Source organism: Dermacentor andersoni, chromosome 3 (genome assembly GCF_023375885.2).
Source record: "Dermacentor andersoni chromosome 3, qqDerAnde1_hic_scaffold, whole genome shotgun sequence".
Lineage (NCBI taxonomy): Eukaryota > Metazoa > Arthropoda > Arachnida > Ixodida > Ixodidae > Dermacentor > Dermacentor andersoni.
This window is the reverse complement of record NC_092816.1, coordinates 36,962,501-36,985,191: the sequence shown is the minus strand read 5'-3', so window position 1 is coordinate 36,985,191 and position 22,691 is coordinate 36,962,501. Positions and strand designations below refer to the sequence as shown.

Here is a 22,691-nt window from a genome sequence, read left to right as displayed (position 1 = left end):
ACTTTATTAAATTGAGCGTATGTTTGTACGTCGCCTCCCGTCTCATGCCTCTGGTTCACGGTCGATCAGGCGTGGACCTTATCGCCGGTCAGCAGTCGAACCATCGATAAATGCATGCGGGGTGGGTTTGGCGTCGCTCCATCCCCTCCGACTCGGACAGTGCAACTAGCTTACCCCAATACTTGACAGACACCCATAGAGTTTCTCACTTAATATAGTGAGAAACTCTATGGTGACACCGCTGTGGTCACTGCGACACCGGCGTATCGCTAATGCTGCTGTCAGTACCTGCTGTCCCAGCATAGAAGAATGGTTTCCAGGCGTCGTGTGCGCGCCCCGATAGAAAACAATAACACGCCCTTGATTGGCTGAAATTCTGGTGTGAAATTATTGAACATTAAAGTCAACTTGTGTTGCTTCCTACGAGTTCGATTTGTCTCTGGCGTCTTTTATTCACTAACACCGACGGCCGACGGTAACCGCACTTTTAACACTCCGTTTGGCATTTTATGCACTTCTCTCGCCCACATTACGTGAGATTGCCAGAACAAGCCACTCAAAATTAATACACCAATAAAAACCGGCAAACTTCCCGGAAGGGAGCAGTGGCAGACTTGGCTCGCCAGCGAGGATCCGGAGATGGAACTAACGCTCCTCGACCAGGCACAGCGAAGCGCTCAAGCCAGTGGGGCCCTGGACTAGGGGCTCCACCCACTCGCTTTCTACACTTTTTTTTCTTTTTTCTTTTTTTTTCAATAAACGTTCTGATATATATATATATATATATATATATATATATATATATATATATATATATATATGCTCTTTACGCAAAAATATCTTTAATAGTTCTTTTAAACGTTCTGAATGTATTTACCAAAATAGACTCTAGTGACATAAGTAGTGGGTTTTACAGCCGATAGAATATATTCCAGGAGCGTATTCCAGGAGCTGAGGTAATGTTTAAAAAAAATTCTATTTTCAGTCGTGTCATAGACCAAGACGTCTACCCAGGTAGCACAAAAGAGATACGTAACGTTTTTGTAGCGTTTATCCAAGACGATAAAAACGGGTTAAAAAAGACACGAATGAGAGAACTTCGGCGGGAAAACGTCTTATATCTCTGCTAATGTCCGGCTTAATTACTTTCTTGAGACGATCTAGAACAGGTCTGCAAGACGTATTCGAAAAGCTGGTCTAGAAATAGGATTGGGAAAGATACAAGTAATCCCTTTGCCAAAACTATTCGTAACCAATTTCTAAACGTTTTTAAGACGTTATCAAAAAGCTGGTCTAGAATCGGTCTTGAAAGGTTTACGATTATCTGAAGCTAATTTTCGCGGGTGACGGGCGCGATCAGACATCGTTGTTCAAAACACGCGTTTAGTTTCGCCTCACGTGACTGGCCTATGCCGCGCAGACGTCGTCAGCCGCACCCGTTGGCACGGCTTAGGCCAATCGCGGGAGGTGAAACTGATCGGGCGTTTCGAACAACGATCTCCAATCGCGCCCCAGATGAGTAGAAGCGTCGGTGTTGACTGTAAGAGCCATGGCGCAGTGCCAAGCACTGTTCCCTGCATGGCCGGCGCAACCCCTACCAAGTCGCACGAAAATGAGCCTGTTAGGAATAATAAATCCTTAATACCGCCTTTAGTAAGCAACGATGCTTACAACCACAATGGGAATGGCATCCTGCAAAGAACAAATGGCCACGTCTTGGCAGGTGGCCAGACCAAGCCTTTCATGCCAAGAGTGCATGAAATGAGAACATTGTGACAAAGCAAAAACACTTTAATAAAATGTAATGCTTATGCAAGGTTCGAACAAACTGTGTGAGAAATGCAAATAGAAGTAAAAGTACATCAACAATGACAAAAGTCGCAGAAAGGATTCGTAATGAACTCGAAAGTGAACATTCACTAGCACATAAATTCCAAGTACACATACAAAAATGAACAGAAAAACCTGGAGTGTACTGAAGTGTCTAATTTATCATAGTAAAGTGCACGGGCTATTATATGGACTTGCAGAAGTGACATCGGAGCGAATGGAAGAAGTAGACTGAAAAATGCAAGAGTATGAATCGGATGGTAACTGCCTCTAAGCAATGTTACCAATCGGCTAGAAGCTTGAAAAGAGCACAAAAAGAAATACCACCGCATACCATCATAAAACAATCCTGTGACAGAAATAAAAAAAAAAATGGGAACAATTCAAAATTGGAAATATTGCCTTTAGGATATATCAAAGAAGGTAATGGCGACAAAAAATAACCATACAACAAAAAAGCAATAAAGTGAAATTAGTACAGGATACTTAAACGGGGGATTCAGTGTAACAAGTGAACACTACTGTAGTACAGCGAACGATGAACGTGAGAAATGAATATGCAAGCCTCATATTAGAAACTTACATAAACATGGAAATAAACTGGAATGCACTGGAAGCTGCATTTGTGTAACAAAGGAAGCAATGGTCATAATAAATAGTAAGTGTTTTATCTAAAAAGCCCTTTGCTAGAGGCAAAGTTGTACCTCTCTGGCAAAAACAAAGTAGCAACGAATAATTTGCAAACCAGCAAATACATTAATTAGCACACTGACATGTCACACTTTGCGCACATCTCAAGTCTCCTAAAGTAAAAAAAAAAGCACTCTGAATGAGAAAAACGTTTAACACATGTAGCCCAGACCAAATTCTTTGCCAGTTCACTCACACTTTCACATCCAGAAACATTTGCTACAAAGTCCAGGCACAGTTCCACTGATGTTTACCAATTCACCCCCACTTTCACGTCCAAAAATATTTGGCACACAGTCCAGGCAGAGCTTCATGGATAAACAGCTTGAGAGCACCCTACTGATTGTTGCGCAGTCCCGCTGCTGGAAATAGAACTGCCGCACATGCTGGTAGTGGTTTCAATGTAGACACACTTGCTGCCCTGGACAGGTATGCTCAGATATCTGCACTGGTGCTCCATTTTGTAGAAGTAGACACATTGATGCACTACGCTGGTAATTGAAATGTTTTGAATGCACAAGTACTGGCTTCACCAGAAAGACTTGCCCACATACCACCACTGGCATATATATGCACTTGCTCTTCACTCAGTAGCATTGAACTTAAAGTGTTCCCTATGTGGGAGCCATGTGTAAAACCGGTGTCACACGACCACTCTCGATCGCGATCAAGCCCGATCCGGATCGAAATTATCGATGCGACTGGCTCACTCTCGTAGCTTGCGCAGAGGAGCCAATCACGACCGAGAAATTCGATTTGTAACGGACTGGATAGCGGCTAGGAGAGCCCCGTGTGAAACCGGCATCAAATAATGCACAGACGAACGCTAGGAAAATGTGTTGCACAAGGACAAAGAACTGCGACATCCCCTGTTGTGCGAAGCGCGCGAACAGAACACATGTATATATATAAAAAAAAAAAAGAAACTGCGAGAGCGCTTCGCGAACTCCATGCGCACACATGGCACCCGCACGAACTTGGCAGGCCGCCGTAAAGCGCGAAGGGCGCACAGCGTAAATTCCGACACATGTCTCAAGCTGCAAACAATCGTACTACCTAAAGCATACAAGTTATGTTATACCAAGGGCATACTCGACTCACGTGTGCAGTATCCACAAGCGAGTTATGCAGCGTACATGCTGTATCCATTCGCCAAATAGTAAAATTGATAACAAGCATAAATCTACAAGGGACTCAATACATTACTACCATTTGAGGCGTCAAATAAAATCGAATTTGGCCGTTTCATATATTGGACACAATATATGGACACACGTGGTACCCGGTAAGACCATGAAATACCCATCACGTGGGTAAAGGGGGCGAAAACACAATCGAGAACCTGAAGCGCAAACGATAAAAGCACGGTATGGTGCACGCAAAAGTCTGTCAGTGCGCTGTAGCGCGAGGGAAGAATATAGGGCGAGCACTTGATCTCACCTTTTGGGATACCGCACTAGTACTGAATCATTAAAAAAGCCTGTTTGAACCAGTTCTCTTGTCTGGAACACTCTTGCTAAACGGTCGACTAAAATACCATGACGACGGCTCTATTGCGGAGATCGGCAAGGTGCGCACAGACAGAAATTTTGCCGCCTTTCTTCGCATTCTGCAAAATGCTTTCTTGTTAGGATCACGCATAGCGGCCGATTCCGACGCTAGGGACACACAGGCACGATTTCGCCCCTCTAACTTTCGTCCTTATACTGCCCTTAACGCCTTAATTACAGCGTCAGTGAAAAGGCGCCTCACATAACATGACAATGAACTTGAAGAGCTGATTAGTGCCCTCCACTCCGCGCCCTCCAATTGAAAACACTACTGATTTCCAAATTAAACTACACAAACAGATCGCACAACCCAAACTAATCACAGAACGTCGTTTTCTTGACGGCAAAACCCTGCAACACTTACATGACAAAGGGCAGCGGCAGCACATTCAGAACAGCCGCTATCATACCACAGCGCAATGCAAGTGCGATAACGCTATTATGCCCGGCTCAAACAGATCGCACAACCCAAACTAATCACAGAATGTCGTTTTCTTGACAGCAAAGCACTGCAACACTTACATAACAAAGGGCAGCGGCAGCACATTCAGAACAGTCGCAAACAGACCATAGTGCCATGCGAGTGCGATAACGCAACTATGCCAGGCTTCACGAATAACGTGGCCGCCTTGGTCGCATAACAATTGAAAACACTACTGATTTCCAAATTAAAACCACACAAACATATCACACAACCCAAACTGATCACAGAATATCGTTTTCTTGACAGCAAAACACTGCAACACTTACATAGCAAAGGGCAGCGGCAGCACATTCAGAACAGCCGCAAACACACCACAGCGCAATGCGAGTGCGGTGACGCGACGACGCCATGACGACGCGACTATGCCCGGCTGCCCGGCATCACGAATCACGTGGCCACCTTGGTCACATGATTTGACGACGGTATCGCCACCTTGCGCAAGGTTGGATCGCGTTGATGGGTTGTTGAATATTGTAGAAGCCGCTAAAGAGGCTGACGCGCCGTGGCGTGGCGGTGGCGCCTTGAGTCGTTTTCAAAACGTATTCACCCCTCGTTTTTAAGCTGCCTGGCTTCCAACGTTATCAAAACGTATTCACTCCTCGTTTTTAAGCTATCTCGTTTGGAACGTCTTTGATTCGTCGATTTTGGGCAAAAATCCGTTTCAGACGTTGAATCCCTTAATACGACGTTTTCAAGACTTTGTGTGCTACCTGGGTATAGCCGTTTGTAGCCATTTCAAGACGTTTTTGAGACGTTCTGTGTTTCGTGGGTTGGAGATCGCTGGGAGAGGCCTTCTTCCTGCAGTGGACAGAAAAATAGGCTGATGATGATGATAATGATTATCATGATGATTCAGGGTGCGGACGCCACGGAAGAGAGCTGACATATATCGGACGAAAATACTTGACAGTGTATACTTGTGAAATACTCTACAGCCGGTAGTGCGTGTGTGCGTGTGTGTTACCAGGCTGTTATACATTTAATCATGATGAACAAACAAGCTCAATTTTTGACGGTACCTTCAGAGGAAATGTGAGAAATGAGCACTCGTTCGAGTTGAGGAACAGACGAACTGTATTAAGCGACATAGTTTCCAGCACAATAGGATCGTTTGCGTTAAGAGTGATGGGGATCAGACCGCAGCAAAAGCAACAACGCCAACCAGCCCAGCTCTCTGATTCACGTATTACGCCACTCTTCTAGTGTACAGGTGTATGTTTGTAGGCTTTTATTCAGTTTCTTAACGTCCTTAGCCACTGAAAAGAATGGTTCTTTGTTTTCCCCTCTGCTGATGGTTCATACCCACTATGGGGAACCGAACAACATTCGATTGGAGTTTAGTACTTTCTTAGGGCTATAGCAAACTTTGAAAAGTTTAGAAACACACGCGCGCGCGCACATACACAGACAGACGCACAAGAACATCAGCACAGCTTTCATGGCCACGCAACGCGAAGGTGGTGCTTTGCCACGGACCGAGAACATGGCGCAGTTTCAAGCTCGAGTCCCGCTACAAGTGCAGTTAGTCCTTCAAACACTCGCTTCACGATATGTGGCGGCAGTATAGTCTCACATTATATGTTGTAGGTCTCTTCAGGAGCTTTATACACACAGAGCACATTGAAGAAAGAGCGAAAGCAAGCAGTGTTTCTAACTCGAAGAGCTTATAGTTGGCTACCCTGCGCGGGAAAGGGAAATCGGGGGTATAGAAATAAGAGGTGAACATGTGCCCGTGCGGGCCATCTTCGAAAGAGGCACGAACCCTGATGAATAGGTCGAGAATCGTTGGTATTACGGGAAAAAACAAGGTAATCTGCTAAATAAAACTTTTCTTATATAAAACAAAATGCGTAATGCAGAAGTTAGCCTGCCATGAAAAATGAGACAATTAATAAAATGAATTAAGGAAAAGACTAGGGAAAAGCAACGGCAGAGTGCGGTAAAGTGGATCGCACCCTTTCCACGTATCGATGAGGAAGCAGGCGCAAGACTTCAAAGGTACAACTTAAAGATAAGAATAGCTAAGCTACAATTCAAAACACAAATTAATTGAGCTAATGAGGTAGTTTTACCTCGGGACCAAATCTAATTTCCCGTTCGAATACACGAGAAACGCAGAAATGCTTAGACAACTGTTGTAGGAATTTCAACGAAATTTGTTGCAATAAAGGCAGTAAGGCGACTGTAGGAAGCACAATTTTGATTTTGAGCCACAAATTACACAAAGAGCCAACTTTACAAATTCGCGTCTTTGCCCTGAAGAACTGATATCGCAGTTTTGTATTTCGAAAAAAAGTTACTACAGCATCTGAGGCGAACACATGCGACATAATTGTTCCCGGCTTACATGGAATCGCTACCATCCTTACACATGTCTTACAAAAGTCCAACTTACAAAAGCTGGTTAAATTTCATAGCTGTGTACAATACATCAACTTTATTCGCTTGCTATTGCGATTGCGCCTTTCTGTTTGTATTGATGATTTGCGGTGTTGTAAGGTTGACGCTTGTTTTGTAAAAAAAAATGACGACTTAATAAGTCTACTGCGACAGTCGACAGCTTTTAACTGCTGCTAGTGCAATACTCCCTACGAGAGCGCTCACAATCTTCATCGGATATACCCTGGCGTGAACCAGACTCTCTAGTAAAATTTTACAGCGTTTCGTTGTGTTCGTTGCTGGTGTATGTTTTCTGCATGTGCAATATAATTGCGTCAGTTATTTCATGCCTCACCCACGCCAACTGGAGTAGCTTGGCATAGGAGTGTATGGCCATGAAAACATCTCTAGCACCCATTAAAGGATGCACCTTTGTCTCTGTCCTTCAGGCCCGGCAGAACTGCTATAACATACGCATAAAGTTAGACTTGCTTCCTAAAGTCGTATTATGGTGCGCAGTATGCGCTGCACATTTCCTGGAAAATTGTCAGCAAATTATTCTTCAAGCTTTATTGGGTAAACTACACGGTTAAGCATTCTTGACGAGGCTGTCATTTGGCCACGTATCCCTTTGTCGGATGGGACTCATTATTACCGTAACATTCAGATTTTTCCGCCGGCTAGTTCCTGTCAATAGTTAGATAAGTTAAGGAGCTTACTCGTGACTTTCACGATGTTTCAGATTTCCAGAACTACAGCGAGTGCTGAGGCTAGCAAAGGTTATTACATGTGCTCCGAATCCTCCATATACTAACTGGATCCAGTCGCCGATGAAGATTTCATTTAGAAGCGTCGCAAACTGCGAATTAGAAATTACCTTTCATCGGGTAGTAGCAACTCGCACTAAGCTTTCGATGGAGAACTAAAATTGCACATGCATCTCTTCTCTGTCACATAAGGGTGCGTAATAATAGAGACGAAGGGTCCCTGTCTTAGTGAATGGCTCGGAAGTAAGATATTTTGAGGCGAAAGAAAACGACATTTTTTTCCTTGTTTTTCTTCCGTCGTCGTAGGAGTGATTTTATTTTGCTCATGCTCCCGAGCGGCTGCCATCAACATGCTTCGTGTCGTTGGGTGCCAGAAGAGATCCACTCTTTGTGACGATGATGCCCGTGGCTGCAGACATGATGGTCTTCTCTGTAACGCTGTCGCCCAACTTGCGCAGAAGGGATACCTGCGACAGGGCGTTTCGTGTAGGCATGGGTACATAGTAACGTTAGATTGATGCATGTGGCGCTGGTGTATGCACGGGTCCAAAGCCCGTAGGTAAAAGTCTTCAAGTTAGCACCATTCTTTCATCTAGCTGCAATCATCCTCAAACTTGAGCTCACCCACCACTGAACGTGCGTGATTGGCTAAGTGCAGTCACATGATCCAGAAAAGATTTCAAAGTTTTTATCACCAAGTATAATTTACCCCGACATATGCACGAACAAGATTTACCGCACGAGAAAGTGGTTCAAAACGAGCGTTGATAATAAATTAGTGTCACACAACCCAGGAGCTACTTGTTTTTTGCACGCCCGTGAAGAGGTCTGAAACCTTCTGAGGAGGCGCTAGCGGCGTTCCATGTAGGGGGACGATTACTGGGGGAAGGGAGCGCGAGAGGGGGAATGACGATACGTTCAGTCTTACCTAGGGACATTAAAGAAGCAGCAGTGCATCAACCAGCATGATAAGGATAGTATGTACCCGAGCGTTTCCAAAGCACACCTCCAGGGGGAAATGTGGCGCTAAAACGTTTGTAGGTATTGTTTAACCTAGGTAGGACATTAGGCAGTATAATAGCAAGAGCTTGGTGTCGCAACCCAACGCCCCGTTCCAAAGGGAATGCTCACAACATACATACATACATACATACATACATACATACATACATACATACATACATACATACATACATACATACATACATACATACATACATACATACATACATACATACATACATACATACATACATACATACATACATACATCCACCCACCCACCCACCCACCCACCCATCGTTCATGCGGAGCTGAACTGGCCCGCTAGCTTTGGTGAATCGTGCCTGAACAAACAGGCAGTAACTGAACATATTTAATTGAGGAACGCAATAACTCTATGTTCCACGTTCACCCTTGTCGCTATGATTATGTCTCACCGCAGTATAGAAGAGGCCTTGGCGCATAGCGATTTGCTCTTGCGCCTATTCGTATGCTTCGCCGCGACGCTGTGTTCTCGATAAAATTTCCTTCCTGGGCAAGTTGTGTTGGAACCTCGGCGCTGAAGCCCGTTGTTGCAAATGGGTCGCAAGCCCCAAGGGTAGCGTTGGCCTGGCGGCCTGGAACACAACTGGAAGCATCCGAAGGTCCTGGCAAAGCATGAGTCGACTGCTAACAGAACAACTTGTTTATTCTAGCATCGCAAAAGAGCGGGCGGTCAGGTCGACCGAAGTGGAGAGACGGGAGAGCACGTTACTCGACAGAAGAAATCGGAGCCTCTCTCGGCGTCCGGGAGCAGCTGCTCTTATACCCTCGGAGTCGAGGGGAAGAAGGAACGCCTCGTCAGAGGCGCACGTGATGCGCGGCACGGACAGGCTGAGAGACACATTGAGACGAGTGTAGTGACGCATCCGCCGGGCCGGCGCCGGTCAGACCTCCTCGCTTCACACTTGGGGAGCTCCTCTCCCCGGCTGCCGCGCTTTGACAAGCGTGGGCACCAACATGCACACACACACACACGCACACTTGAAGACACGTGGCATTGAAACATGCCTGGACGCGCTTGGCGGGGAGGCGTATCGGCGGCGCTGAACGGGCCAAAATGTCCGCCGCTTTGAACGAAGCCCCGGCGTCCGTTGCATCCGCGCCGGCTATACCGCGCGTCGTCGGCGAAACGTAAAAGACCGCCCCGCCGGGGGAAGGAGATCCCGATGGTCAGGGGACTGCATCCGCTGTCCGGAGGGATGTCGCTCGATGATGCTCATAACCGAAGTCGGGCGTCCTTCGGCGTTTCTTGAGCGCAGCGCACAGAGAAGGCCTCGTTCTCTCGTTCAGGTTCACACAGGACACTGCAAAGTGACTTCGGGAGAGTTGACATTTTTGTTCTCGTTCCCGGCAAGCGTTAGAACTACGCCGAAACTCAACCGCTCAGTCAGCAAGCACGAAACAACCCTCACCAAGTCCTGCCAGGCTCTTTCCCCTTTTATACCACTGCCTAGTTCCTTACAGTAGTCTAGCAGCACTCAGAACGCGTCCACAAATTGGAAAATTGCACTAGAAAGCACGTCATCACTTTGAAACACTAAACAAAAGCAATATGTTAAAAATCCTGCCTCAGGAAGAAAAACATCAGTAACAAATAACTTTGAGGCTGATTCTTACGTTAGGGGCTTCGACTTAACCCATCGGCGTTACCGTTGAGACTCCCCTTTTTGTAACGCACCTCAAAGGAATGTTGTTGCAAAGCGAGGCTCCAGCGCAGGAGGCGGCCATTTGTGGAAGAGACGGTCTGCAGCCATTGGAGAGGGCAGTGATCTGTCTCGAAGCATGCGAAGCAGAGATCGCAGCGAGCGACCGTACACTAGCTCAGCTGGCGAAAACCCCGTAGCTGCATGCGGCGCGGTCTTTAATGCAGACATCACTCCAGGCAGACACAGCTCCCAGTCAGTTTGTTGTTCAAAACACAATGCTCTCAACACGCGCTTCATGACGGAGTGGAGCTTCTCAATGGAATTCGACTGTGGGTGGCACACTGAGCTGTGTAACAGCTTTACCCCACACCTTTCGAGAAAAGTTGTCGTCAAAGCGCTAGTAAACACTGTGCCCTGATCTGATTGGATTTCCGCAGGAAAACCAACTCGCGCAAATATAGACAGTATTGCATTGACTATCTCAACTGAGCTGAGTTCTTTAAGCGGCACTGCTTCAGGGAACTTTGTCGCTGGGCAGATCACAGTCAAAATGTGTCTGTACCCCGTGGCTGTTACCGGCAGAGGTCCCACTGTATCAATAACGAGCCGTCTAAAAGGCTCCGTAATGATAGGTACCAACTTCAACGGCGCCCTCGATTTGTCCCCTGGTTTGCCCACCCGCTGACAGGTGTCACATGTCCTCACAAAGTGGTCTGCGTCCCGAAAACACCCTGGCCAATAGTACTCTTGCAAGAGACGGTCCTTAGTTTTCTTAACTCCTAGGTGTCCGGACCACGAACCCCCATGCGACAAGCGCAACAGATCCTGACGGTAGCACTGAGGCACGATCAGCTGATCGAACTCCACTCCCCTGCGGTCTAGATACTTCCGGTACAGGACCCTACCTCTTTCCACAAAATGAGCATTTTTCTTGGCGATACCTTCCTTGAAATTGCAGCGTATGTTTTCTAGGCTGCCATCCTTTTTTTGCTCGGCTATCAAAGCCGACCGGCTGACTTTTAGCAACCTGTTAAGTCCGTCTGACGTAGGCGCGATGAGCAAATCTGCAGATAGCTCTTCTAACTTTCCCGCGTCGGGCATTTCCTCTCCAGTATCTGGTGCCTTTAACGCTACAGGCTCAATTTTATTCAGTTCGGGCGTGCTCTGAATATCAGCTTGCTGCGCCTCTGACCCTTTCTCATTGTTCGACAACGTCGGCCCCGCAACTACCGCCTTTGCAGCGAGCTCCCGAAACTTCGATCTGGTTAAGGCCTGAACGCTAGCCTCACCAAACAAAAGCCCCTTCTCGCGCAGGAGGTGATCGGACCTGTTCGAAAATAGGTACGGGTACTGGGGGGGGGGGGGGGGGGGGGGCAGCATAGATGACACTGCGGCCTCCGTCTCAAGCGCTCCGAAAGGTCCTTCAATAAGCACTTTTGCTACGGGCAGACACACGCTATGAGCTTCCACGGCTTGCTTGATCCATGCGCACTCGCCCGTGAACATATCGGGTTCTACGTAAGAGGGGTGAACTACATCCATTGTAGCTGCGGAATCGCGAAGCACTCGGCACTCTTTCCCGTTCACGAGGAGGTCTCGCATGTAAGGCTCGAGAAGCTTCATGTTCTCGTCAGTGCTGCATAATGACAAAAACACGACTTTTGTTTTTGTTTCTGGACACTGCGCTGAAAAGTGACCCGGCTTCTGGCACGTATAACAAACGCGCGCTTGCCTCGTCTCGAACCGCTTTCTGCGTTCGGCTTCGGCTGCCGCCGTCTCCTTACGTTCGGTCGGACTGCTTTCACTCGCATCCACACTACGTGTGTCCCCCTTTGCTCTCATGGGCGTGAACTTCGGCCTCTCAAACTTGGAGCCAAATTCACCCTTTTGACCGTCCTTAGCTCCGCGAGCCCGACGCGTCACAAACTCCTCGGCTAGCTCAGCGGCTCTAGCCACCGTACTAACGTCTGGCCTATCCAAGACCCAGTACCGCACGTTCTCAGGTAACCGACTATAAAACTGTTCCAGCCCGAAACACTGCAGAACTTTCTCGTGGTCACCAAACGCTTTCTCTTCTTTGAGCCACTCCTGCATGTTGGACATTAGCCTGTAGGCAAACTCTGTATATGACTCACTTCTGCCTTTCTCATTTTCCCGAAACTTCCGACGGAACGCCTCCGCTGACAGCCTGTACTTTTTTAGCAGACTCGATTTCACTTGGTAGAAATCCTCTGCCTCCTCTCTCTTCAAGCGAGCGACTACGTCGGCCGCCTCGCCGGGTAACGAAGTGAGCAAGCGCTGTGGCCACGTTTCCCGAGAGAACCCCTGCTTCTCGCACGTTCGCTCAAAGTTAACCAGGAACAAACCAATGTCCTCTCCAAGCTTAAACGGCCGCATCAGGTCAGTCATTTTGAACGATACTCGTTCTCCTGCACCGTGTGCCTGACTTCCATTACGAGCGCGTTCTATCTCTACCTCGAGACGCTTCATTTCCAAAGCGTGTTGACGGTCGCGCTCTTTTTCTTTCTCTTGTTGATCTCGCTCTTTTTCTTTCTCTTGTTGCTCTCGCTCTTTCTGTTCTTTAAGTTCGCGCTCCTGTTTCTCTTTCTGTTCTTTAAGGTCGCGCTCCTGTCTTTTTGCCCTCTCCTCAATGGTCTCAAGGCATTCCGACAGCTCGTCATTCTCAGCTTCTAACTCAAGAATAGCCCTTAGCAGTTCTGGTTTTCTGAGTTTGTCTGAGACATCCAGACCCAACTCTCTTGCAAGCTCCAGCAATTTCGGTTTGCGCAACGACTTCAAATCCATGGCTGCTCTGAATGCTGCTTTCTCTACTGCCCACTATTGTCTTGCCGCAAACTAAACCGGCAGCAACGACAACCACAATTACCAGCTCTGTTTCTGACACTAACAAAAGCCTGGCAAAGCTCAGAAGAAGAAAGTCCCGCACTCACCAAACCTCGCAGCCAAGAATTCAGCGCAGTCGTTCCGCTGCAGGCAACCAGTCATCACACAGGGCTCGTTGCACTGCTCCCGGATGGTCGTTGTGCTGCTCAGCATACAGTCAACCGCATATCTTCGCTGCTGGCCTCCGTTGTCGCGATCTCACCGCTGGCAGACAGTTGTAATCTCAGCGCTGACGCCCGTTGTTGCAAATGGGTCGCAAGCCCCAAGGGTAGCGTTGGCCTGGCGGCCTGGGGCACAACTGGAAGCATCCGAAGCTCCTGGCAAAGCATTAGTCGACTGCTAACAGAACAACTTGTTTATTCTAGCATCGCAAAAGAGCGGGCGGTCAGGTCGACCGAAGTGGAGAGACGGGAGAGCACGTTACTCGACAGAAGAAATCGGAGCCTCTCTCGGCGTCCGGGAGCAGCTGCTCTTATACTCTCGGAGTCGAGGGGAAGAAGGAACGCCTCGTCAGAGGCGCACGTGATGCGCGGCACGGACAGGCTGAGAGACACGTTGGGACGAGTGTAGTGACGCATCCGCCGGGCCGGCTCCGGTCAGACCTCCTCGCTTCACAGTTGGGGAGCTCCTCTCCCCGGCTGCCGCGCTTTGACAAGCGTGGGCACCAACATGCACACACACACACACACACGCACACTTGAAGACACGTGGCATTGAAACATGCCTGGACGCGCTTGGCGGGGAGGCGTATCGGCGGCGCTGAACGGGCCAAAATGTCCGCCGCTTTGAACGAAGCCCCGGCGTCGGTTGCATCCGCGCCGGCTATACCGCGCGTCGTAGGCGAAACGTAACAGTTGGTACGATTTGGGCAACATGGCTTTCGGGCACACAAGAGAGAAACACAGACACACTGGCGCCCTGCATGTCTCGTGTTTCTCCCTCGTATGTGTTTCCTTAGCACCCTGAGATCATATTGTTCTCGGTGCGCGCTGTTTTTCATCAATTAGGAAGTGTCACTGTGCTTCAGCGCAAGATCATTTGTACGAAATGCTCTGCATCAAGCACGTTTGTATTACGGTGAAGCATACAAAAGCGCGACCGTGAATACGGTACACGCATGAGACACTTGCCCCGGCTCTCATAGCGGTAGCGTATACGTACCGGGTCGAAGTGCTCGGTCTTGGGCTCCGCAAACACCGAGTTGGGCGTAGTAGAACGAAAGGTGGGCTGCACACGCGTATCGTTCCACACGCAGTGAGGCAGCGTGTACTTGCGAACGCAGGTTATAAGCTGCAATTAACAAAGATAAACAAAAAAAATTAGACAAACGTACGACGTTTACTAAGAGAAGAAGCGATGAAATGTTTGGTTGATCAAAACGAGAAGTATAACTTGGCAATAGCCTGAGTGCAGGCCGTGTAGGATATTGTGCTGCAAGCCGCAGCCTCGGGATACTAGCTAAAGGACTTAGCGCCAGCTACACAAAGCTTTTCGATGGCAACTGACGTTCGGTATTGGCCGGCTGCCTTCGCTTAAATACGAAGGTCGTTCAACTCAATACGGGACTTTTTTCTTATCCGGTTTAAATGGACGCCTAGGCTGGAGATTTTGTATGCAATATAAACTGGAGCTGTGTCCTGTTACTGGTAGACGGCGCTCATTTCCCGTGCTTCTGGATTGACTGTTATTCAAGATGGCGGACAACAGTGTGAACGTCTACGTGGAACAGCGTCTCGTGATGAAGTTTTTAGCGAACGAGGGCGTAAAACCTGCTGGAATTTACAGAAGGCTTCAGGCTCAGTACGGTGATGTGACACTCAGTCGCAGTAAGACATTTCAATGGTGCAAGTCTTTCAAAGATTGCCGTATCTCTATTACTGACGATCGCGATCGTGGTGGATCACAGCCCACAATATTCATACGTAAGAACATTCAGCGCGTGGAGCAGCTGATCGTGAACAATCGTCGCATTACCTGTCGTGAAATTGCAAGCGTGTGTAATCTGTCGTTAGGAACAGTGAACTCGATAATTCATGTCCATTTGTTGTTCCGAAAAATGAGTGCACGCTGGGTCCCAAAGCAGCTGTCTGCTTTTCACAGACAGAGAAGAGTTGAAGTCTGTAGGGAACTGAAGGAACGCTATGAAAGGGAAGGCCAGGATTTTCTGAATCGCATCATGACATGTGACAAAAGATGGGTTCACCATTGCACCACAGAATCCAAAAGAGCATCGATGCAGTGGAAGCATACGAAACCACCACCTTCCAAGAAATTTCGAACAGCTGCGTCTGCTGGTTAAGTGATGGGAAGTGTATTCTGGGATAAACAGGGAATAATTGACGTTGATTTTTACCACATGGTGTCACTATCAACAGTGAGTATTACTGCTGTGTTCTGCGTGATGTGCACAGGAGTTTACGGAAGAAACGTCCAGGTTTGATCACAAAGGGCGTGGTCTTTTTACAAGATAATGCATGACCGCGTACCGCTCAACGCACATTCCAAACAATCCAGAAACTTGACTGGCAGATACTACCACTCACCCTTATTGTCCTGACAGCATCAAGTGATTTCCACCTGTTTGGGCGCCTGAAGGAATACTTTGGAGGAAAACCTTTGAACACTGATGATGAAGTGAAGAATGGTGTCCTACAATGGTTCTATTGTAATAATAAATCTTTTTATACCGAAGCATTTCAGGCGTTTGTTAAATGCTGGGATAAGTGTATAAATGTACCTGAAGGTTATGTGGAAAAATAAATCTACTCTCCACACTTTGAAATTTGTTCTTCTATTTGTTTTTAAAAAAAGTCCCGGATTGACTTGAACGACCCTCGTATATGTCTAACAACGCTTCGCTACCGTGACTTGCCAGGAACAGTTTTATCGTAAGAATTAAATTATTCGCGAATACAGGACTTGTTTCGTTGAGAGTACACTCTTCGAATATTCTATGTTCCAGTGAGGACATTTCCCCCGCCTAAGGGATGTAGCAAGATGGACAGCCATCTTTTAAGAATAAACGGTGGAAACAGATTCATTCCCTTATGATGTTCAAAGCATGGAAGTCTACTAAAAAAACCGCCGTTTGGAGGTAGTATCGCGCAGTCAACAGAGATTTGCGAATAAGCTACCAACCAAGTGGTATATTCTTAGTGCTTTTCAAACTACAATACTCCACTTTCAGTTTGCCTTGAAAGTACGTATCAATCCTGGCAAAAGGTATTTCCAAAACCGCTGTCTCACAACAGAAGCCAAGACTTATAGATGCAAGTCCGACGGTGACACAGCGCGTTCAGTCTGGCCGTGGCCAAGCTTCTTCGACGTATGGAGATCGAATTAGTTAAAAAGATGAGCATGAATTTGCTGATTTGATGTGGGCACGCGGTATTTCTTTTTCTTTTTTTTTTCGTAGGGTGGGAAAAGGGAGACCAGTCGCACGCAAGCTCTTCGGCAGCGCTCTCGTAATGGGGCGGGGAGGAGTGAGCTGGTTGTCACTCCGTTCGTTCGTTCGTTCGTTCGTCCGTCCGTCCGTCCGTCCGTCCGTCCGTCCGTCCGTCCGTCCGTCCGTCCGTCCGTCCGTCCGTCCGTCCGTTCGTTCGTTCGTTCGTTCGTTCGTTCGTTCGTTCGTTCGTTCGTTCGTTCGTTCGTTCGTTCGTTCGTTCGTTCGTTCGTTCGTTCGCTCGCTCGCTCGCTCGCTCGCTCGTTCGTTCGTTCGTTCGTTCGTTCGTTCGTTCGCTCGCTCGTTCGCTCGTTCGTTCGTTCGTTCGTTCGTTCGTTCGTTCGTTCGTTCGTTCGTTCGTTCGTTCGTTCGTTCGTTCGTTCGTTCGTTCGTTCGTTCGTTCGTTCGCTCGTTCGTTCGTTCGTTCGTTCGTTCGTTCGTTCGCTCGTTCGTTCGTTCGTTCGTTCGTTCGTTCGTTCGTTCGTTCGTTCGTTCGTTCGTTCGTTCGTTTTTTGCGCTTATATTGACGATCATCGTCAATGGTTCCTGCACACTTTTTTTTTACTATCTGTGATTTGAGCTATGCGACCAACCACCTTCCTAACCTTTCTGGAAGTGAGCATTAAAGAGATTGCAAAAAAATAACATTTTTTTCTTTCACTTAGAGGTTTCAAGCACTGCAGAAGAATACGCATTTGGACTGGTTGGTTCATGATTACCAGCAGAAAACAGCGCTAAACAAGAGGACGGAGAGAGGGACACAGACCACAGCGCTGACTAACAACCAAGTGTCTTTATTCTTTCAGACAGCATATATAAACACTACCGCTATCTCAAAGCATAAAGGCGAGAGAAATTCACCATGCGCAGCCGAAATAAACTGCAATCAATGAGATATTTTCGAAGCCTTTCACATTCATAATAGCGGCGAAGCATGTGTAAGCCTCCCCTCCATTTCTCTCCTTCCGAAGGAGATAGCCTTCCTATCTCACTGATTGCAATTTATTGCCCTTGCGCATGCTGAATTTGTCGCTTTTGCGCTTTGAGATAGTGGTAGAGTGTATATATATGCTGACTGAAAGAATAAAGACACTTGTTTGTTAGTGCTGTGGTCTTTGTTCCTCTTTTCGTCCTGTAGTTTAGCGCTGTTTCCTGATCGGTTCGTGTACCTTTCGTTCTTTCACATAATAATTTTCGGTACGCATTTCTTTCTTGCATTTTTTATCATCTGAATTTGCCATCACGAACACTTTCTTTATATAGCAGGCCATAAACGTCGAAGTAGAGCTTTGTTTCGCAGCCTACTGGTGGCGCGTGAGACAGTGATCTCCCGAAAATTGACACGCGGAGCTTTTCCGGAGTTAGAAGGCGAGTTTCCGAAATAACATATCTGAAAGATTGATTTATTTCTGGGTTCTTTTTCAATGCCTGGCCAGCGACGCTAAATATGGGCTTCACTTCGAGGACGCCAGTTTCCCAGAAGCAGGTTACAGACCATGGGATACGGTTATGGTAGCGCGAACTTTCTTTCATCGCATGTGATGCGGAAGAGCGGCAGCATTGCCGGCCGAAAATTGTCCATGCTTTACCAACAACAAATACGAAATGCGTGTTCCACGGTCCTGTGCCACCACAGCACCGGACCGTGGCTCCTTTGCCTTGCGGAGCAACTGGGCAGACATTGTAAAAATGCAGAACGCTGTAACAGAAGAACTGTGCGTAGGAGCAAGAAACTGCTCAGTGGTCGTCACGCCATGAGAAGCTCGTATTTTTTTTTTTTTTTTTTTTTTTTTTTTTTTTACTATTTACACTCGATGTTCCTTGAAAGTTTTCCTAAGAGTCGGCTCAAGACCTCAGTAGACGCCGCGGTGGCCCAATGGTTGCGGCGTTGTGGCTGCTGAGTACGAGGTTCCGGGTTCGATTCTCAACCTCGGCTGCTGCATTTCCGATGGGGACGAAGTGCAAAAAAAAACGTATGCTGTGCTTTGCGCGCTCGTTAAGAGAGACGCGGGTGGGCAACGAACCAATCCTACGGCGTCCCACGTAATCCACTGAGCAGTTTCGGTTCGTCAACCCCGTATTTAAATTCAATTCACCAAGATAAAACATGTGCGTGCAGTTTCATGCAATAATCACTGGAGGGAACTCGATAGTACCAGTGTCTACGGCAGCTGCAGGCGACGCGTTTAAGCCAGCGTGAAAATCACGGTTAGCAGATGGATTTGGCTTAGGTTTGTCCTTCTGGCTCCAAACGGCTCCGTGACTTTGTAAACTCACCGTTTTCAAAAAAGTACTGTGTTTAAAATAGTTGGATAAGCATGTTAAGACTGCCTGATGGTAGGATTCGAACACGGGACCACTCGGATTCGGAGACGCGATATGGAAACCATTACGCCACGGACGCATGCGTCGGCAAGCGGCACCGATCGACCTCATGAATTTCTCGCGGAGAAGTCGCCGCGTTGAGTCGTTTGGCGCGTTTCGATTTGGCCAGCTCGACAGGCTAAACCGCTGCGACTACACCTGTTCGCAGAGTCCTCTGCATTCCCAAAAGTATAGGTTGCTTTGAAATTTAAGAAATTGAAGGCAGGTAAAGCGTAAGAAACAAAGCCACAACAGCGTCAGAATCCACAAGCACGAAGAGCAGACAAGCCAGTGTACCACCCATCGTTCCCGCGGTAACTGAACGATTGCAGCGCCAAAGTTCCCTTTTGTATGTATTGTAGGAAACTCCATGGTTTTTTATCAGTAAGTATTTTTAGTGCAATAAACGAGAAGAAAGGGGGTTAACCGAGGGACCCGCTTTTTATTAATCATAGCATAAGAAGCCAACAAACATTGATACCAAGGACAACATAGGAGAAATTACTTGTATTTATTAAGTGAACTAAAGAAATGATAAATTCATGGAAATGAAAGTGGACGAAAAAAAAAAAAAAAAACTTGCCGCGGGTGAGAAACGACCCCACGTCTTCGCATTACACTTGCGATGCTACCAGAGCATCGCACGTGTAACGCGAAGACGTGACATCGTTCCTGGCCTGCGGGGAGTTGTTTCTTCCTCCACTTTCATTTCCATTAATTCATCGTTTCTTTAATTCACTTATTAAGTACAAGTAACTTCCCCCATGTTGTCCTTGGTGTTGTCCTTGGTTCTTATGATATAAATTTAGTGCAGGTATATAAAACGAGACATAGTGGTTGCAGGCTGTGCGTTGATTATATGTTATTCGATAGCTGGGGGGGCTATTCCGTAAGTGTCCACCTAGTGGACCTGTTCATTTTGTCTGGTTCTGAAGTGCTGATTGCCCTGGGGCTCCTGTCTCCTTCTAGCGCGTGCCCCAGCCCAGCCCAACAGAACTCCAGCAGCAAACAAAATGGCCATGTCCACTAGGTGGACACTTGCAGAATAGCCCCCCCCCCCCCCTCCCCGCCACCTGCTGTCTTTTACTTTATCCTCTCCTCTAGACTCGCCACTCTAATCTCTCTATGTCCTTTTACTACTTTCCCATACTGCATTTCTGCTGGCCACCGTTTATGCGTCAGCGTACCGCGCTACACAATTACAATGCGGTCAGCAGTAATGTCCTTCCAATCCTTTTCCGTTGTTTGTTTTGTTCATTTTAATAAACCACCACTTATGCCTACTTCTTACCTGCGCCACTGCAGAGATGGCCGGGAGGCCTCCGCTGCCGCCGAAAGCGCCCACCAGCTCGGAAGGTGTGGAGAACTTAGTGATGATGGTGGGGACCATGGACGTCATGGGCCTCTTGCCGGGACCCAACTGGTTCGCCGGCGATGGGTCAAGGTTGAACTGCTTTCCAGGCTTGGCGAATGCGTCCATGTAATTATTCAGCAGCAGTCCGGACGAGGACTCGAAGCCACTCCCGAACCTGTGTTGTTAATTTATGCGAGAAACCAGGGGTGACAGTGATGAAGCCCGCTTCGCGTCTCCGTCGCGCTCACAAACGCCAGAATTTGACTTAAAGACATGTATTAAATTCATCCAGCATGGAGCAATGAAAGCATATTATCACGAGTGATCTGTAAATGGCACTATAAGATTATGGTAATATTATTATGCGGAAAACAAAGGTAATGTTGAATAGCCTGGCAAGGGAAAAATCATTTATGATCTGCACTCAGCCTCTGGGGTCTGTGCAGGAGTATGTTTATCTAGGTCAGCTACTCATACGAGATGATAATTATGAGAAAGAAATTTACAGAAAAATAAAAATGGGTTCGAGTGCATACGGCAGGCATTGCATTCTACTGAAGGTTAAAGAAAATAGAGAACAAATTAAGGACCGTGCAAAGAGTGATGGAAAGAACATTGTTAGAAGTAAAGTTGATGATGATGTGTGGTGTTTTATGGCACAAGGTCCAGGTTTGGTCAAAAAGCGCCATGACAAGTGGTAATGTTGATGTATTATGGATTGCGTGCACAATGAATTCCTCATGGTAGATTTGACATGGTTGTAAAAGGGCCTAAAACCTGTAGCTGTAAGTGGCGTTGAATATATAAGTGCTAAAATAATGACGGTGACTAGGCTAATGTGGGCTATGGCAATGGGCTTTCGTTAAAACATGATGCAATAAAACATAACACTGACACCATAGTTTCAAGAAAGCCCTTGAATGCAGGGCTGTTAGTCATGTGCTAAAAGTTGCCTGGCCAAATGATTTTCAGGGTGTCGGTTTCGGCTAAAATATCTGAGACTGTTTGCAAATTAAAAAGCGGTTCATCGCTAAGAAAAAATGCAGGGTGAAGGGGTATATTCACGCGATATGCAGCAGGGAAATACTTTTTCCTCTCTATTTCTACAGCAGGGCACTGAATAAGAACATGGTTGACTGTGAGACTATTTCCGCACTTAATACAAGTTGGAGGATCGCTCCTAGTCAAGAGATAAGAGTGACTACCGTATGTGTGGCCTATCCTTAATCGGCAAAGAAGTACTTCCTTGTACCGTGGTGTTTTTCCACTTATCCAGTTCCGCAGTTTTGGTTTTACAATGTGAAGCTTATTCATTGCTTGTGTATCCCACTCGCCTTGCCGATGATTCCTCAATTTACGGCGCAGAAAAGGCTTTAGGTCTGTGGCAGGGATAGGGGTATTTCCATGTTTGTCGCTAAAACTCACTAACGTAGCCATTTCGTCAGACCCCACATCGCCTTCTATACCCCTGTGGCCAGGTACCCAGCATAAGACGATCACTTGGTTGCACATATCTGCAGCGCACAACAACTGATATAGTTCATTCAAAACGGAGTTATTGTGTTTTCGTAGGCTAATTAGGGCTTTCACTACACTTAATGAGTCTGTGATGAGAACAGCCTTAGCGACATTTGTGAGCCTTATGTGTTTAACAGCCGAGAGTATAGCGTATGCTTCCACTGTAAAGATGCTTGTGTGTGGGTTTAGTGCTCCAGATGTGGAAAATGAGGGTCCGAGAGCTGCGTAAGCAGCACCACCAGAAGACTTCGAGGCATTTGTGTAAAATTCAGCACAGGAATGCTTTTCTTTAAGTTCAAGAAAATGTGATTGTATGTGAGCCTCAGGCGCTCGTTTCGATATTTTTAAGATAGAGATGTCACATTCGATAGTTTGCCACTCCCAAGGTGGTGGAAGCCGAGTAGGAGCCATTAGAGCATTCTTTAAAAAAGGGATGCCTGTTTCTTCTGACAGTGCTTCCAATCGGAGGGACAGAGGAGGCCTGGTGGCTGGGCGGTTACGGAATAGCCTGGCAGTGGACAAGTCGCTAATTGTAAACTGACATGGATGCTGAATATCTGATTTAACTTTCAGGGCGTAAGAGAAAGTTAAATATGCTCTTTGTAGATGTAGAGACCATTCGTTGGATTCAACGTACAGGCTCTCTACAGGACTAGTCGTGAAAGCACTTGTAGCAAGACGGATACCCAAGTGGTGAATCGAATCTAGCATCTTCAAGG

General features: G+C 47.1%; 2 protein-coding genes across 3 annotated transcripts in view; one reads left to right on the top strand and one right to left on the bottom strand.

Moving 5' to 3' along the window:
• Positions 1-7,998: 7,998 nt before the first annotated feature.
• On the bottom strand, positions 7,999-20,538 carry LOC129388176 (uncharacterized). Its single transcript, XM_055078330.2, has 3 exons — positions 20,392-20,538; positions 14,456-14,584; positions 7,999-8,167 (listed from the first exon to the last, which is right to left on the bottom strand). The coding sequence occupies exons 1-3, from the start codon at positions 20,497-20,499 to the stop codon at positions 8,024-8,026; spliced, it is 381 nt and encodes a 126-aa protein (XP_054934305.2). The 5' UTR covers positions 20,500-20,538; the 3' UTR covers positions 7,999-8,023.
• The window catches only part of LOC126517695 (RRP15-like protein), a 43,792-nt gene continuing 41,620 nt past the window's right edge, over positions 20,520-22,691 (top strand). Inside the window, exon 1 of one of the 2 annotated variants that reach the window (XM_055064655.1) lies at positions 20,520-20,544. In XM_055064655.1, coding sequence (XP_054920630.1) covers positions 20,535-20,544 — 10 coding nt within the window. In that variant the 5' untranslated portion in view covers positions 20,520-20,534. The other variant, XM_055064662.1, reaches the window with a different exon arrangement.

Excerpts from the sequence above, each read along its gene's own strand:
- LOC129388176 (XM_055078330.2), bottom strand. The coding sequence starts at position 20,499 with ATGACGTCCATGGTCCCCACCATCATCACTAAGTTCTCCACACCTTCC. Across the intron at positions 14,585-20,391 it reads CCATCTCTGCAGTGGCGCAG|CTTATAACCTGCGTTCGCAA; the intron begins GTAAGAAGTAGG and ends TGTTAATTGCAG. Across the intron at positions 8,168-14,455 it reads AGACCGAGCACTTCGACCCG|GTATCCCTTCTGCGCAAGTT; the intron begins GTACGTATACGC and ends GCCCTGTCGCAG.